At 43.0% G+C, this 15,622-nt stretch overlaps 1 protein-coding gene across 4 annotated transcripts; it reads right to left on the bottom strand.

Annotated features, from left to right (window-relative positions):
* Nucleotides 1–1,738: 1,738 nt before the first annotated feature.
* Nucleotides 1,739–12,263, bottom strand: TRMT10A (tRNA methyltransferase 10A). Of its 4 annotated transcripts, none has more exons than XM_066186322.1 (8): nucleotides 12,183–12,263; nucleotides 10,826–11,117; nucleotides 9,687–9,849; nucleotides 9,188–9,259; nucleotides 8,684–8,758; nucleotides 7,914–8,063; nucleotides 7,251–7,356; nucleotides 1,739–5,954 (listed from the first exon to the last, which is right to left on the bottom strand). In XM_066186322.1, the coding sequence occupies exons 2-8, from the start codon at nucleotides 11,086–11,088 to the stop codon at nucleotides 5,788–5,790; spliced, it is 996 nt and encodes a 331-aa protein (XP_066042419.1). In that variant the 5' UTR covers nucleotides 11,089–11,117; nucleotides 12,183–12,263; the 3' UTR covers nucleotides 1,739–5,787. The 4 variants fall into 4 exon arrangements, with proteins under 4 accessions (XP_066042419.1, XP_066042418.1, XP_066042420.1 ...); XM_066186321.1 differs by lacking the exon at nucleotides 12,183–12,263 and adding an exon at nucleotides 11,692–12,132; XM_066186323.1 differs by lacking the exon at nucleotides 12,183–12,263 and adding an exon at nucleotides 11,737–12,132.
* Between the last annotated feature and the right edge of the window lie 3,359 nt (nucleotides 12,264–15,622).

Below are 15,622 nucleotides of genomic sequence, written 5' to 3'. Positions count from 1 at the left end.
GGTGTGACTCTTGGGGCTGCCCTGTGCAGAGGCAGGAGCTGGACTTTGATGCAGGTCCCTTCCAACTCAGGATAGCCCATAATTCAATGGAAATATGATACATTCTTTTATCATTTTTTAATCTCACTTTATCCAACTGAACATAGTGCAGTAATATTCCCTCTCCAGTGATTTATTAACCTCAGCAGATTCAAGTGAAATGTGTGCCACAGGCTGAAGACGGAGAACATACTGGAGGTGTTCATGGCTGGTGAGCTTGCACGCAAAAAAAGGTTAGAAGCAGTGGGCAAAGGCCTGCTCTTGCAACTCCACGTTATCTTCACTTGGGGACTGTAACTTGGGCAAATGTTATGAAACATTGACCATGCTCAGCAGATTGTAGCCATAGCTACAGTTTCTGAGTACAAGGCACTTGCAGGGGAAAGTGGTTCTTTACTGCCACTTCACAGGCAGCACAGCCTGCTTCTCACTCCTTACTCCTGCCAGGGCTTTGCAGCCTTGCATTGCTTGCTTGCCTGAAGCAGTGCATGATGTTGACTCCAGCTGAAGAGAGCCAGTGTTTTCTGAAACAGCTTTCTTTTAATGGAAAATTAGTTCTGCACTGAACCTGGCTCTATTTAACAGGACACTATTTTAACCACAGCTCAAGTGACCTAACTCTTTACAGGAAAAACCCCACAAACTTTTAATGGCAGTAATGCATCATAGATTTTACTGACAACTATACTGTTCTACAAATAATAAAATGCATACTAGCTCTAGCTAAAACTTTAGCATTTTTAAAAATAGGTTATTTCTTCCTTATCTACCATGTTGATTTTTAAGCTTACCAAGGTACCTTTCTTTCTTTCAGACAGTGACTTAGCTGTTAAGAAAATAAACCTTCTGGAGGGTGTTTAAATGGAAAATCCATCATTTCATCCCACTGTGTGATAGCAATTTCCAAGTTACCCTCTTATGAGCCACTTCTGAAGAACTTGATAACACAAAAGCTCTGGGACACTCATGTTAGTAGAAGATAGGAACAAAAGAGCAACATTTCTGAAGTCCCACCCCACACAGTACAGGAGCTGTGACTACTCCAATCCCTTTGTATTTTTCCACCTGCACATGTAAGGATGTCCAAAAGATTAGGTATCAAAACCCTGCAAGTGCTCATTATTACTGAAGCACCGTGATTGAGCAAAACTAGCTGGCAGGGCAGGTTATGCCCGTCAAAAAGCTTAGGGATCATATCTGAAGATTTTACAAATGTGCATGACATTACAGTGGAGCTGAATTCAGCACATATGGGATGGCATCCAATTTTGTGAGAACATGAACAAAGACATCCAGAAATAAACACCTTTCCAAAACACACGGGGAATAAATCACCTGCTCATGGGACAATGCCTTATTCATTTTAGTAAGCTGAAGAAAAGCTAAAGGTGGAAGGTGCAAATTACCTTGTGGGTTTAGAGCAAGTATTAGAAGAATTAGAAGGGGAAAATAATATCCAAGGGGAGTACTCGATCAAGTATTAACACCCCTTTTTTAAATAATGCTTTTTCTTCCTTTTAGGTCTCTGGAAAGATCACAGTCAAACAAGGCAAACAAGAAACGAAAAAGCACATCCTTCTTACACTACTTGAAGTAAAAATGCAGCAAAAGGGAATGAACATGAATCAAACATTTGATTATTTGGCTTTAGGATTGTCAGATGCTGTTGCTCCAGCTAACAAAGTCACCTTCTTGGAAGAGAGACAATTAAGGTACACATTTCAAAGATGGGCCAAAGTTTATTCACCTTTTGAATTGGGAGTCACACAGAAGTCTGTCTCTGCTTTTCAGAATAACTTATGACAAGAAGAATGTGTGCTTACTGATAGCTTATTTAAAAACCCTCCTGTAGAATAAATGGATACTTTACAGTAATATGAACAAATACCAATAATGGTGCAGTGTACCTGTGATCTTCAGTGTGATCTACAGAACAGCCTGAGCAGTAAAAAGTTCTGTTTAAATCAAAGAAACACTGGAACTCTTCAGACTTCCCTGACCTTATCCTCCAACTCTAAGGATTTTTGGAATGCCACATCCTACAAGCCTGCAGCTGACAGTCACATTGCTCCAAGACTGCCCTGAGGACATGTGCCTTGTCATACACACTGGATTTTGGAATAACCATCAGTGTGAATCCCCCTGGACAGCTACACCCTGTGCAGCATGGCAGTGTGCACTGCAAAACCCACCATCATTGTCAACTTTGTGAGCAGAAGCCTCTGAGATGGGGCTGTCCAGAGAGGCTCCTTACACTCAGATGCTGTTCTGCAGAGTCATTTCTAGAATCAAACGCTATTGCTCCATAAGCAAACATAGGGGCAATGAGCATATATTATGAAATGGGGCATGTGGAAGCCAAAGCAAAGGCAAATTGACCTGAATCCAGGAAATAGACAAGGGGGAAAATAAAGTAACCTGCAGCAGTACAGTGTTTGGGAAACTGTCACAACATGGATGCAGATGAACTGCTGGGGTCCCTGACTTCATAAATCTGAACCAAGGGGATTGAGGCTCAGTGGGAACGGAACAAAACAACAGGATTACCTATGGCATCTTGCTGTGACCTCCCCACTGCACATAACTAAAAGAAAGTTTGCCCATTTAGCCAGAAGGTTTGACTTTCTGCCATATCCCCTTTCTGTTTCTTTCCTTTCAGATTCCTTGAGCCATACCTTCTTTATTGCCTTTTTAATGCTTTACTACACAGACTGAAAGACCTTTGGATGTATTCTGCTGCCCAGCATTGCTGAGCAATAGTTCTGGCAGTACCTGAAACTTTACAAAGCTTAGTGATGAAAGAGCTTTCTGAAGCACAGCAATGACGCCTGGTGGTGAAACACAGGGATCCTGTTCTTCTGGAGCTTCTGTGCAATTGTCTTTTTCATGTTCTCTTCTTCAACATCGTGGTGGCCCAGGAACAAATCACATTGGAGGTCTCTAAGTTTTGGTTAGACAAGCATGTCAGAGCTGATCTTCCCGGAAGACAGCAGGGTGAAGCAGAGAACTTCCAGTGTGTTTCCTTCTGTTTCATTAACTTTGTACAGTTAAAGCTAGTTCAAAGAAAGATCTTGAAGAAGTGCCCTGAAGCACTCCATGTAAGTATTTATTTTTGTTATCAGAAACAAATTTCTTTTTGTTTCTTACTGTAAAACAGGATAGTGATTTATCTCTGCTGCCAGTGTAATGCATTAGTGGGCCATGCTGAAATATGCAAATGGCCATCTTGAAAATATTGAGAACACCACCCAGGTCTGTAGATTTAAAAAGAAGAATAAATGTGCTTTCTTAAGTAGCATGCCACAAGCCAGAACACCAGAGTGCCAAACAGGGCTATAACTTGTATACAATATGTGAATCCAAAATGAAAAACAATTAAAAGTCCTCATCCTCACAGTGAAGAATTTCTTCCTAATATATAATCTAAACCCACCCTTTGTCAGATACAAACCAGTCCCCCTTGTCCTATCACTACCTGTACTTGTAAAAAGTCCCTCTACAGCTTTCCTGTAGCCCCCTTCAGATACTGGAAGGTGCTGTAAGGTCTGCCCAGAGCCTTCTCTTCTCCTGGCCTGAACAGCCCCCAGCTCTCCCAGCCTGTCTGCAGAAGTGCTCCAGCACTCTGCATCTTCATGCCCTCCTCTGAACTTGCTCAAACAGGTTCATGGGCTTCATATGTTGTGAGCCACAGCTCTGGATGCAGCAGTCCAGGTGGGCTCTCATCAGGGCAGAGCAGAGCAGAGCAGAGCAGGAGGATCACCTCCCTTGAGCTGCTGGCCATGCTTCTTGTGATGGGGGACAGGAAGAGCAGATGGGTGAGACAAACACTGTATACAAACAGGCAGCAGCTACTGAGCTGCTGTGATACTGTGCAGGTGGCATGAGCAGCCTCTGAACAGCAACACACCAGACCGTGTTTTCCTTCTATTTCTCCACAGACAGGTAAGCTTCAGATTTAAACAGCTGAATTTAAAACACCTGTATGTGTGCATGTGTGTGTATCTAATTTCACTGGTAAAGTTGGTAAGGCTGTGTTTTAAGTTGCACAACAATTCTGTAAGATGCTTTGGAACCTTTTCAGCATGTCTCTGAAAGTTCCCAGATTGTCTAAGCCATCTGCTCCTACACTCTCAAGCCCAAGTAAATGAGGCACATGTATGAAGTGTTCTTAAGTAAACTTTGGACAGACTGAGAAGTCTTAGATCAGGCTTAATAGGTGCTACATGCATAAAGATGCAGAACCTCAGCTGTAAAGGTGTAATTCCTTGCAATTTTACACATTTCAGTTGGAGAATCAGTGTAATGCATGCTGGGTACACTTATGCTGCCTTTTTTGTTACAGAAATTAAACCAGCAATGCTTTTATGAAAAGGCTGAGCTAGTTTCTGCAACAAAGCAATCACAGTTTTGTAAAGCCTAAGAAAAGCCCTGTGGAACTTCAGCAACAAACCCTAATCAATCCTTTTAACAGAAGAAACTTTTCTATTGGCCTTTTAGAAAGTGTAGAGAGAAGTGCACTAAGTAAATCATAACCAGTTGGTTGCCAAGCCTTTACAGACCATAGGGACCCACAGGGATTCCACTTGCAGTCTCCACTTGAAAGCAGTAACAAGGAAGAGAGGAAGAAAAATGGGCACAGACAAGTCAGACTTTAATCAGCCCTCTGACTGCAGCTCAGCAGAGAGGAACACTTAGGATGCCGTGTCCTCATGCTCTTCAGGCATTAGAAACCTGTGTGAGAGCTGCACTTATTCAGGCACTGCAGCTCCCTGGCTACTCCCTGGAGAAGAAAGGGATAGGCAGGCTCACAGGGCTGAAGCACAGCCTCACTTCCAAGGTTTCCACTTCACTACTTCGCCAAAGCACTGAAGTCAGTTGATGAATCAGAACATCCAGCCAAGACTAACATTTTTTTTTAAAAGGAAAAATATTTGATAGACAATACAATACACAGAGGATCATATGATAACACAGAAATACTGAATCTGAGTGACATGTAAGGAAGACTTCCTCTCTCCTGGTGTTGTTCTGAGGCTGTGTAAATTCTGCTGAGAAGATGAAGAAAAAATTAAAAGTGATTGAGTCACCTCAGTGAGCCCTGTGTGCCAACCAAGGCACATGATTTGCACCTGTGCTAACACCCATCCCACTCAAGCTCAAGTATAAAGCACTGGCTTAACCCCACATTCATACTTCACCTACTGACCCCAGCTAACTAAACACAATATATAAATCAGGCAGTTCAGCTGATTGTCTGTTGAGATGCTCAGGAAAGTCAGAATTTTTGAGTGTTCATGCACACTTTGCAGCAGGCACTAGTGGTACAGGTTCTGGAGCCAAAGGAACACTTGTCATTCATTGCTTTTAAGAAAACTTTTGAACAGAAATGGAGGAAAGAATGTATACATTAAAATAGTAAGTACTAAAGCTCATGGCATTTACGCCAAATTTGGTATGTATAAAAAATAATATTTAAAAAAATTAAATTAAACAGCTTCCCTGGGAAAAAATAAATGCTGCATTTGTCTTTTTTTTTTTTTTTTTTTAAGCTATTATATTGAAGTTTCAGGGTAAAACCCTGCATTTAACTTAACCCTTCATGCACAGAAACAGCTCTGGGACTACTGAGCACTGAGACAATTCAGCATTACAGGGGCCGCAGATGGTCTTTGAAGTAAAACTACTTCATGCCCCAGTTTTCTTCCATCAACTCCATGTCTCATCTTTCCCATCATCTGGTTCTGAAGCCTAGTTGCTGTCTGAGTCATTGTCTTCATCTTCTTTTCCAGACAGAGCATGTTTGGATGAATCATTGGCTTCTCCCAAAGGAACAGCCCCTTTCCTCTGTGGCAGGACACTGAAAAAGGCCTCCTTCCAGTCTCTCTTCTCCAGGTATGCAAGGATGATCTCAAACACTGCAACATCAGAAAAGCCCATCAGCTCTTTTACAGGGAGGTAAGTGAATTGCTGATAGCAAGACACACCCAAATCCATTTTTTACAGACGTTTTTGTGCATTCTCTTGTGGCATCTTCAGAGCAGAGCTGTTGAAAGGCAGGCAGGAACAGACTCTGCTACTACTGCAGCCTGAAGCCCCGAGTCTCCAGCTGCATGACAGTAGTTCTCCCAGGGACTGAGACAAATACTTCAGTCTCACCAGTGCCTTCTGTACAGGCACCAATCCTTTCACTTGCTTGACAGGAATCCTGCTGTGGGTGCACTTTAACAAAGATTTTGACCCCTCCTATAATTAGCTCTAATTAGCTCTTCCTTTCTATATAAAGCAACAGTGAAAGATCTAATTTTAGAAACATGTAAAATCTTACAAATACAGAGAATTTGATAATTTTTAAGTCACATGCCATACTATATTCTCCTCCATGCTTAAATAACAGTTATCATCATGCAAAAGCCACTCCCATTAATATGGCACTTTCAGAAAATAAAGTCATCATTGAGCAATGTATTATATAAAAAATAAACTTGAAATAAAGCAAGGTAAGACAAGCTAAAGAATGTGCAGTAGGGCACAATAAAGACTTTTGACACCATGTCAAAAATTTCCATGAAAGTCAGAGTAGGCTCCATTTTGCATGTATTTTTGTTTAATGACACTGACAGACAATCTAATAATAAAGCCAGAAGTTTAAAAGGAGCAGGATTCAAGGCTTGGTTAAGCAACTGAATACTTCAATCAGAACCAGCAAATCAGGTAAAAATACATTTATGAAAATTCACTAGCTGGGGTACTGCTGATACCAACTGAGGAAAGTCTATAGGTACTGAGACAGTTACTGCTGAACAAAGCTGTCCAAAAAGGTGAAAACATCACAGACATTCATCCTCCCTTGGCACAAAATGTGTACACTACAATAAAATACAATGTTGGATAGTTTCCAACATTTTACTCACTTATACAGTAAGCCTGGAAACAAGACCAGTATGGTAAGAAAGCCACAAGTAATTCTCAGACAAGCCAACAGGATACAATGTGCACTTCTAAATGGCTAAGACACCATCATTTACATTTAACCATATCTGTAATATTTAAAGGTCAAGGCAATTAATGTATTCTGAAGGCAACTAAATTCAAGAAATATCAACATAATAAAACAAGGTTTAGGTATCTGCACTACAGTGCAGAGGGTTCGAACTGTGACTGTCAGAGATATATTCTAAAATAATGTAGTTACTTTATGACTTAGAACTTACCATGATTGACAGCTAACACTTTCCGACTGTTCATTTTGACAAAGTTTCCAAGTGGGAGCTGTGCATGATCAATTCCCTGCTCTACAGCTTTTTTGTAAGTAATTCCCTGGGGAAAAGATACCAAAACAAGTGGATTGTGTATTACTGTTTCAGATCAGCCCATACAGATTTACTACAAGTATCATTTTCTGGCAAGAGTTTTGCCTGTGCTGCCATGATGTTGCTTTAGAAGTTGCTTACAAAAAGAAACCTACCCCAATTGGACAGCACCTGCCTCAAGGGCTACTACCTCTGGAAAACTCACTGCTTTCTATATCTGTGAATATACGTGCTCAAAAGGATTGTAAATGCAACCTGTTCATGCAGCTGCAGCTCTAGAGCCATCAGCCATAGCCTGCTTTAAAGATGAGCTTATGTTAAAGTACAAAGTTATTCAGGTTGTAGTCACTTGGTATTTCTTCAGAGGAAGATTAAAGGGTAAGAAAACTCCGGAACACAAAACCACTGCTACCACCACAAGGATTTTTCACGTTTCTTCAACATTTCTTGGAATTCTTTTTTGAAGAAGCTTTCTCATTATTAATTATGTTAGCTTACACATGAACAGCAATAATGTCAAATAAGGTGCCAAAAAAGCTACAAAGAAACAGACCCACAGTTTACCTTGTGGTGATTGTGATCCACCAGTCCTCCAATCACATAGGCTTTCTTCTCATCAAGCTCTCTGAGAACATCTGGGGAATCTGAGGTAAGATATACTAGGTCTTCTTTCTTTATTAGCTCACTATAGTGCTCTGTTCTAATTTGGATATCCTCAAAAAAAGGTAGTTAAAAGAAGTTACTGATGAATTGCTGACCAAGCTTTACATACCCAAGATGGGACTGGTAAAATAAATCCAACAGTATGTGGTCATTCCACATTCCTTCTCCACATTCAAATACGTAGCAGAGTGCAGATTAATTTTCTGTGTAAACAATCCAGTCCCTAGAGCACTGATTTGTAAAAATCAACAGGAGATTTTCTGAAATGCCAAAAGAACTTTACAAATTGAGAGTTCTTGTGATTCCCTTCAAACGTTGCCATATTTCTCCTATGGATCCAACTAATTTTCAAGCCCATTAAAAAAAAGTGAACCCAGAAGCAAATGCTTAGTTAACATTAATTGTTCAGTAAGAGAAGTTTATGCTAAGCTCTCATGAAGCAGCTATTGTTTTTCAAGCAAAAATCAAATCTAGATTCAAGAAAAGTAGTCTTTGGCTTATTTAAGTTAAATCAATTAAAAGGACAAAAAGCTGCACTTATTCAAATATGCCCTTGCTCGTATGTATTAGAAAAACCCATGTGGAAAAAAATTATATTCTTCACAACTAACAATAGAGTTAACAACTACAATCAAGACTTTAACTTTTTACAGAAATACTCAATTATTCACCTTCCAATTCACCCATCCTTTGTCATTTTCATTCATGTTGGTCTTCAACTGTCCCCCATGGCTGGTCAAGTAAAACTTCAAACAGAACAAACAAGAGGTACAAAATACAGAAACGTCAATTTGCTACAATCTGTTTCCTTCTCTTTTTACCCTTAACTGTAAGCTAAAACTCTTAACATTTTTTAGATGGAAGTAGTATTAGTACCATATTCATATAGTTAGTGATACATTTACAAGACAAATTCGGACTTAGAGTGATTTCTTTAAAAATCTGCCACAGCTAAAACCAAGGGTATCAACAGCCTCTTAGTGGCACACTTGGATCTGGTGCTTTTCATCTGCATGCACATACTGTTCCATATATAGGGGTATCTTTTTAACATCTGGGTGTTACAACAGAAGTAATTTTCTTATGAAAGAGGCAGCTTAAATATTTTCTTTTCCTACTACAGTTCTCATGTTTGGTACTTGGCAACAGACAGTGTTCAGTTTGTTCGAACATACCTGCACAGGATGAAATGCCTTGCGGTTTTCTGCGTAACATCTCTGAATCTGTTTGTGAAGCTTCTTAACATCCTGTACACAACACAATTTGTTTTTATTTCGTCCTTCATACAGAGCATCACAAAATGCTTTATCATGACCCAGTCAGAAACTAAAGAGAGAAAAAGGAAGCTTTTGATTTGCAAAAGTGACTACTCAGAGAGTGTGGGCGCCAGATCCCGAGAGAAAAAACACCCACTGTGAGGGCATTATGCTGACAAGGAAATGCACACATCTTCCACACAGGTGAACTTAGACACCTCTATGCATGTGCTTGATTTACATTATTCTAGGAAAAAAAATCACAGGTATTTAATTAGCATAAAAAATTAATCTGAGGAATCAAACAGGTTTATCACTGTGACAATACTCAGTCTTTAACCCATGGGAAAATCCTGAGAACATACAGTCTATATTTAAGAAAATTAAATATACCTAGTTAATCTGAAGATCCTTTTACCTTTAACACCATCAGGTCATCAAAGCTGCAGTCCACGATGAGGCGAAGTGTGCTAGGAACAACTTCTCTGCGCATGCACTTCCTGTCATTCCCCTCACTGTTGGAATCCAGTTTTGACTGACGCTCTAGTTTTCTCTTCTGGCGTTTTTCTTTTCGTTTCTGCCTAAGTAAACAAAAAAATCAATCTTCAAAAAGTGCTGCCAAGCCTGCTGAGGTGCTGTGTTATGCACACAAATGCAGACTTCTAGGGCCAAAGTGGTTGTCCTGTGACTGTGATAGTTTAAACTCAGCCTGTTGCCTGCATTTGTGCTACACTGAGACCAGCACAAAACACGCCCCCACCTTTGTGAAGTTCTGTAAATACCTACAAAGACACAAATTCAATTAACTCCATACTAGGAGTCAAGGGTGCTCTGAGTCAAGTCTCGTAACAGAACTAACCAAAAAGATTGACAAAATCACAGTATCAGGATCAGAATGAGGAAGGCAATTTACTTCCTGTTTCACTTAACAGTTTTTCAAAAGGCTTCTGAAGAAATTGTTCCATCCTCCTGTCCTCCTGATAGGAGCAGGCAGTAGGGAGATCAAATTCCAGAGACAGCAACAACCACTGTCTGGGAAGGAGCACCAGGCAGTCAGTGGGACAAGAATAAACCACCATCAGTGCATTTGCAGATACACTTTCACTCAACACAACAAAACAGAAGCTCTACATAAGTCAGTGTTACTTGTAGCACAGCACTTCACGTGTCAAACATAGCTGCTTTTATTCAGTGTCTTTGTAAGATTCTCAAGTCTGACAGCACCAGGAAAAGAGGTGCAGCCCACTGCGAAAGGAACAAGGCCACACGATCTGTCTCCCTTCTGACAAATGAAAAACATGCACGTTTGAATCCCTCCTGACATCCTCTTGAAACCGAGGAACAATTCTAGTATGAGGAGGGGATGCTTACCTCTACAGCCTCTTCAAGTGCAGACGAAGTAGCCTGGGGCTACTGCTTTTAAACTGATGTGGGAGAAAACCGGTTCAACTGCCTTGATTTGATGAAGCAATTCACAAGTAAATTCTGCTGACACGTCGTTACTATTAGCACTAAATATTACATGTGAACCACGGGAAGCTCCTTTGCAAACCATACCTCCGTAGATCTTTCTGTTCTTCCCACTGCTTCTGCTTCAACAGCTTCTTCCTTTGTCTCTTCGACATGGACTCAAGGCAATCTTCCTTGCCCGAGCCTGCCTCCAGTCTCTCTACTGGATTGTCATTTGACTTCGCCTTTCCTTCCACATCAGGAACTCCAGGGAACACGGTATTTTCCATTGGCACTTCTGGACTGTCTGTGGGTGTTTCAGACGACATTAGCTTTTGGCTGGGTTTCTCCACACGTGCTGGATATTTCATTAAAAGCAAGTTTTCTGCTCACCAATTCTCTAGGAAACAAAGTGACATGAGTGTCATTAACAAGATGCTCAACTAGACCAAGTATCACTCAACACTTACTATAAGCCTGAATAAAGAATAAAAGAAGGCCTGTTTTGTTTGTTTAAAGCCTCTGCAAATAGTAACATAAAACATTCTAGAAGGATTATAATCTATATTCTGATAGTCTAAAATTCTGCCTGCAAGATCTGCAGGTAGTGAATAGCTTCTAATTAATAACTTTGCGAAAGAACAACAGCATAAAATTAGGGAATCATAATGAATCAAATGTAATAATAAAAAAGCATTAGCAGTATGTGTACACAAACACAAAAAATTAAAGACGTATCTTGCAATATAAATACAGCAGCATGTTAGAGAAATGTAATTTTAAAGTCACTAAAGCCATTTGGGAGATAAAAAAGAAGTGTGAACGAGCTGTACTCCTTCAAAATGAATTTTTATTTATCCTGAAAACAGAAGACACTGGACAGTAACAGACACCGGCCACTGTCAGTAAACAAATACAAGTAAAAGGATGAACAATTGTTATTCAGCAAAACACTCTCGGTTCACATCAATTACAATTATAACGACTCCTTTCCAATGGCAAGCACGATGTTTCCGCACTTGCAGCTCCTCTGTGCTTGACACCCACGCAGTTCCCCAAGGACAACTTCACCGGAGAACACTGCGTCTCCAACAGGCAGGAAACAGCAACCCCGCGGCTTCCTGCAGTGGCAGCAGAGACAGGAAACGCTGAGGACGCCACAAAGCCAGCGGAGGTTTTGCTGGCACACCCCGATTTCCCTGTCTGAGGGCGTTCACACACCGAGCCCTTGTGCGCACACCTCGTGCGTGTATATGGGCGCACGGACACACAGATATACACACGCAAGCACACGTGTATCTACACACGGACACGCCATGAGCCGCTCATGACTGCAGAGGGCCGGCCGCGGGCCCCCGGAGCGCCGTGTCCCGCCCCGCCGGCTGGGCCGGGCGCAGTGCGGGGCCGCGCTCAGGGCCCCGGGGGCCGCCATGTTCCCCCCCGCCCCCGAGGGGCCGCAACGTACCCGCGAGCCGCCCCGAGCGCGCGCCCGGCCTGGGAGGGGGCGGAGCCGCGCCACGCGCAGGCGCGCGGGGCGGCGGTCACGTGACGGCGCTGGGCGGGGCGCCCCCCAGCGGCGGGCGGTGTGCGGGCGCCGGTCCGCAGCCGTTGCTTTGGGGGCTCCGTGGGGATAAAGGGGAGCGAAAAGGAAGGGAAAATCTTAATATTAACTGGTGGTTTTGATGGCACCGCTGAGTTCACGCAGGGGCCAGCGACGTATTTTTAACCGGTGGCATTCCTCGGGCCAGTTTTGTAGCTGCAGAGGTCCCCCGGCAGTGCCGTGCTCCCTCCGCCCCCGCGAGAGTGGTGCGCGCCTTCGTGCTTCCTATTTTTAAAGGCCACCGACAATCAGCGTTTTCAACTCCGGTGTCAATGCCCAGCGAAGGGCAGCGTTCTTTCGCCGCCAGATAACTTCATGAAAGAATGCTGCCCTATTACAGGAGTCGGTTCTGGAGACTGGGATTATATTCTATGGGAACAATGTATTTTGGGCAGCCTGAGTATGTAGATGGTCTGTTTGCCCCTGGTTAACGAGGCACACAAAGTTAGCAAGCACACGAGCGTGCGCTACCATAATCCCCTTTTCATGTGCATCAGTGTTTATCTCAGGTTTCATTGGTGCCAGATATACACACTCGTACAGTTTTAGTGCTGGTTTCAGGTTCGCTACAGCTGTGTTGCACTCACGAAACTCTGTGGTGTCACTATAGTGAGACACTGACCTTTCAACTGCTGTTGGAATTTAGTATTTGCTGTAGTATTTGATCTAATTTGTGATTCCTATTCAGTGCATTACCTTAAAAATAGCTAGATTTGCATTTGCTGGGGTCTATTTAAAACCTCACTCACGTTACTATTAATATCTTGCTTGACATGCCAGCATCACAAGAGTCCAAAAGCTCCAGCCTCCCTGTGGAGAATCCTTTGGTGTTTTTTGGTCACTGAAAGGCAGCAGACGACTAACAGGTAGAAGCCCTTTTTTAAACAAAAGCAGAAGACATCTGACAAAGTCGCACAATACTCAGATGTGCTTTTTCCTAGAATGAAGAAACTGCTTACACAGTTTGTTTTTCTCACAGTGCACTCTGCAAAGCGTAAGTATTGCTCATCCAGCCCCCTGTGTCCTCAGGCACCAACACAGGGTAATGCAATGTTTTCTGAAGTCTGCCAAATGCCAAGCAGTGACAAAATGGAATGAAGAACGGAGCAGTTGCAAATATTGGGAAAGAGCTGTCTGTCTAAATTTCATTATTTTGATAGGGTCTTAATGTGACTTTTTCAAGATGCTGGTCCCAATGGTGAGTCACCCTCTCCCCCAGCTACAGAAAGAACTAAATACACCACAGGTTAAAGCTGCAGCTCAAGAGGCAGACCACGGAGAAGAAAAAAGATACTCGGGAGGCTCAGGTGTGGACAATGACATTGACCTCTGTGGGCTCGGTCTGACTGCAGCACTCTTGAGGAAGGCTTAGGGTGCAAACCAGCTTTGGCCAGTGGCTTGAATGGGCATCTCTGACCCCCTTTCCCCTGTGGCAGAAATAGGGAGGTCTTATTTACCCAAAACCAGGGAGCTGGGGGCACATGGGCACCCGCTGAAGGGCAAAGATGCACTTGGGTACCTTGGTGATCGCACCTTAAATTGAAAAGGAAGAGCTTTGTGCTGTTGCTTGAGAAGACAGAATGAAACATTTTGTTGACCTCAGAACATGGGAGGAAATCTCATTAGTTTTATTAGGCTGTATAAAGATATGAGCCCTATAGTTTGGACTCTGGAAAATGTGCAGCAGCAGGAATACTTTGACCCCTGTCCATATGCCAGCATGGCGTGAAGCATCCATGAGGGGCCGATCCCACAACCTGTACGTGGTGTGGACTTTGGTGGCCACTGCACCAGTTTCACTGGTGTAATCTGACTGAAAGGAAGTCACTGCTGATTAACTCTGACCATAACTAAGGTGAGGCTCAGGCCTCCTGTTTCTAAGACGTCTGAAGGACACTCCAGCTCTGTGTTATAGGTATGCCAATGGGTGTATAAATGTGTGTGCACGTGGAAATGTAGGTACAAAATGTCATGGCAATTACATCCTTACTTCTGTAATTGGCACTGCTGCAGTGGTGTCCAAAGAGAGATGTGGGTTTACAGCAGCAGGAGATCTGGCCAGGGATATTTTAACAGAGGCCTTTAAAAAAATATTTTATTTGAAGGAAGAAATAAATTTCTTTGTGTCTCAAGAGCATAGAAAGAGGACAATTGCTCTTCTACAGATTTCAGACCAACATCACCTCCCTCTTCTGACTAGAGTGTCAATGCTGCTTTTCTAAAGCAGGGTCCATATCTCTGGTCTTCCTCTAGACAGAGTTGGTTTTGCACCAAGATAGTGTCCTTATTTTTTCAAAACAGCACAGAAAGCCTGGCAAGCTCCTTGTTTACTAAATGCAGCAAAAGGAGTCCTCTGGCTCAGCCCCTTCAATTTGGGAACATGTCACCTGTGCTGAGAAAGCAGCATAAACAACCACAAATGGGGAAGAAGCAATAGCAAACCCTTGGGGTTTTCTAATCTCCTCCCTCCCACCTGTGCACACACACAGACAAAATACAGGAAGAAGCCCAGGGAGAACTTCCACAAGGTGCAGATGAGCATGGGGGAGAAGCAGTGGCATGGACCTGTTGTTTCCCACTGATGGGCAGTGATTCACATCCACAGTATTTAACTTCTCTTTTACCACAAGAAAACAGAGGAGGCATTTATACCACTCAGGGTGAAGGCTGTTCTCACTTTACCATCCCTTACAGAGGATGTGGTGGCAGAAATGGCTCTCTGGGAGCATCTAAACACAGCCTGGTGTGGCACTTTATGGGTTGGGGTGTTCGTAGATCACAGTCTTGTGAAAGCAACCTGTGGAAGTGGACTGGAAGACTGTGGTGATGGCTCATTTGTGTGTTTCCTTTACAGGCAGGAGCAAATCCTGCCTCCTCACAGAGCTGGGAAGGCTTTGTGTGCTGGGAGAGGGGCATGCAAGCCTCACAGGCTGTGTGCCAGAGTGTGCTAAGAAACACGGGAGGTTGGCCTGCTGCCCCACTGACACCTGAGGGACAGCTGTAAGACTTCCTTTAACCAGCCCTGTGGCCATGAGGTTAATGTGAGAGGGCCTGGGATTTACTGTCAGAGGAAACAGGGAAGCACATGGGTTAGTCAGCCAGGGCCTTTTCAAGGGAGGTCATGAAGTAAGCACAAGAAAAAGGGAAAGGGCTTGGTTTGCCCTGCTCCCAGACCTTGCCCAGCAGGTACCCTTCACTGAGATGGAACAAAATGTCTTGGTTTGTCTCATCTTTCAGGCTCTAACCTCTGCCACTGCAATGATGTAAGATGGGGGCTGGGGCTGCTGAAAGAAAGAACCTTGATT

This window comes from Chamaea fasciata, unplaced genomic scaffold, assembly GCF_029207755.1.
Source record: "Chamaea fasciata isolate MVZ Bird 193981 ecotype frontalis unplaced genomic scaffold, bChaFas1.0.hap1 SCAF_6, whole genome shotgun sequence".
NCBI classification, from domain to species: Eukaryota; Metazoa; Chordata; class Aves; order Passeriformes; family Sylviidae; genus Chamaea; species Chamaea fasciata.
The sequence above is the reverse complement of the archived record's forward strand: the minus strand, read 5'-3'. Positions and strand labels throughout refer to the sequence as shown.

Coding starts and splice junctions, on each gene's coding strand:
- TRMT10A (XM_066186322.1), bottom strand. CDS start 11,088: ATGAAATATCCAGCACGTGTGGAGAAACCCAGCCAAAAGCTAATGTCG. Junction 9,850..10,825: donor GAACAGAAAGATCTACGGAG/GTATGGTTTGCA, acceptor TTGTTTACTTAG/GCAGAAACGAAAAGAAAAAC. Junction 9,260..9,686: donor ATGACCTGATGGTGTTAAAG/GTAAAAGGATCT, acceptor TGTTGTGTACAG/GATGTTAAGAAGCTTCACAA.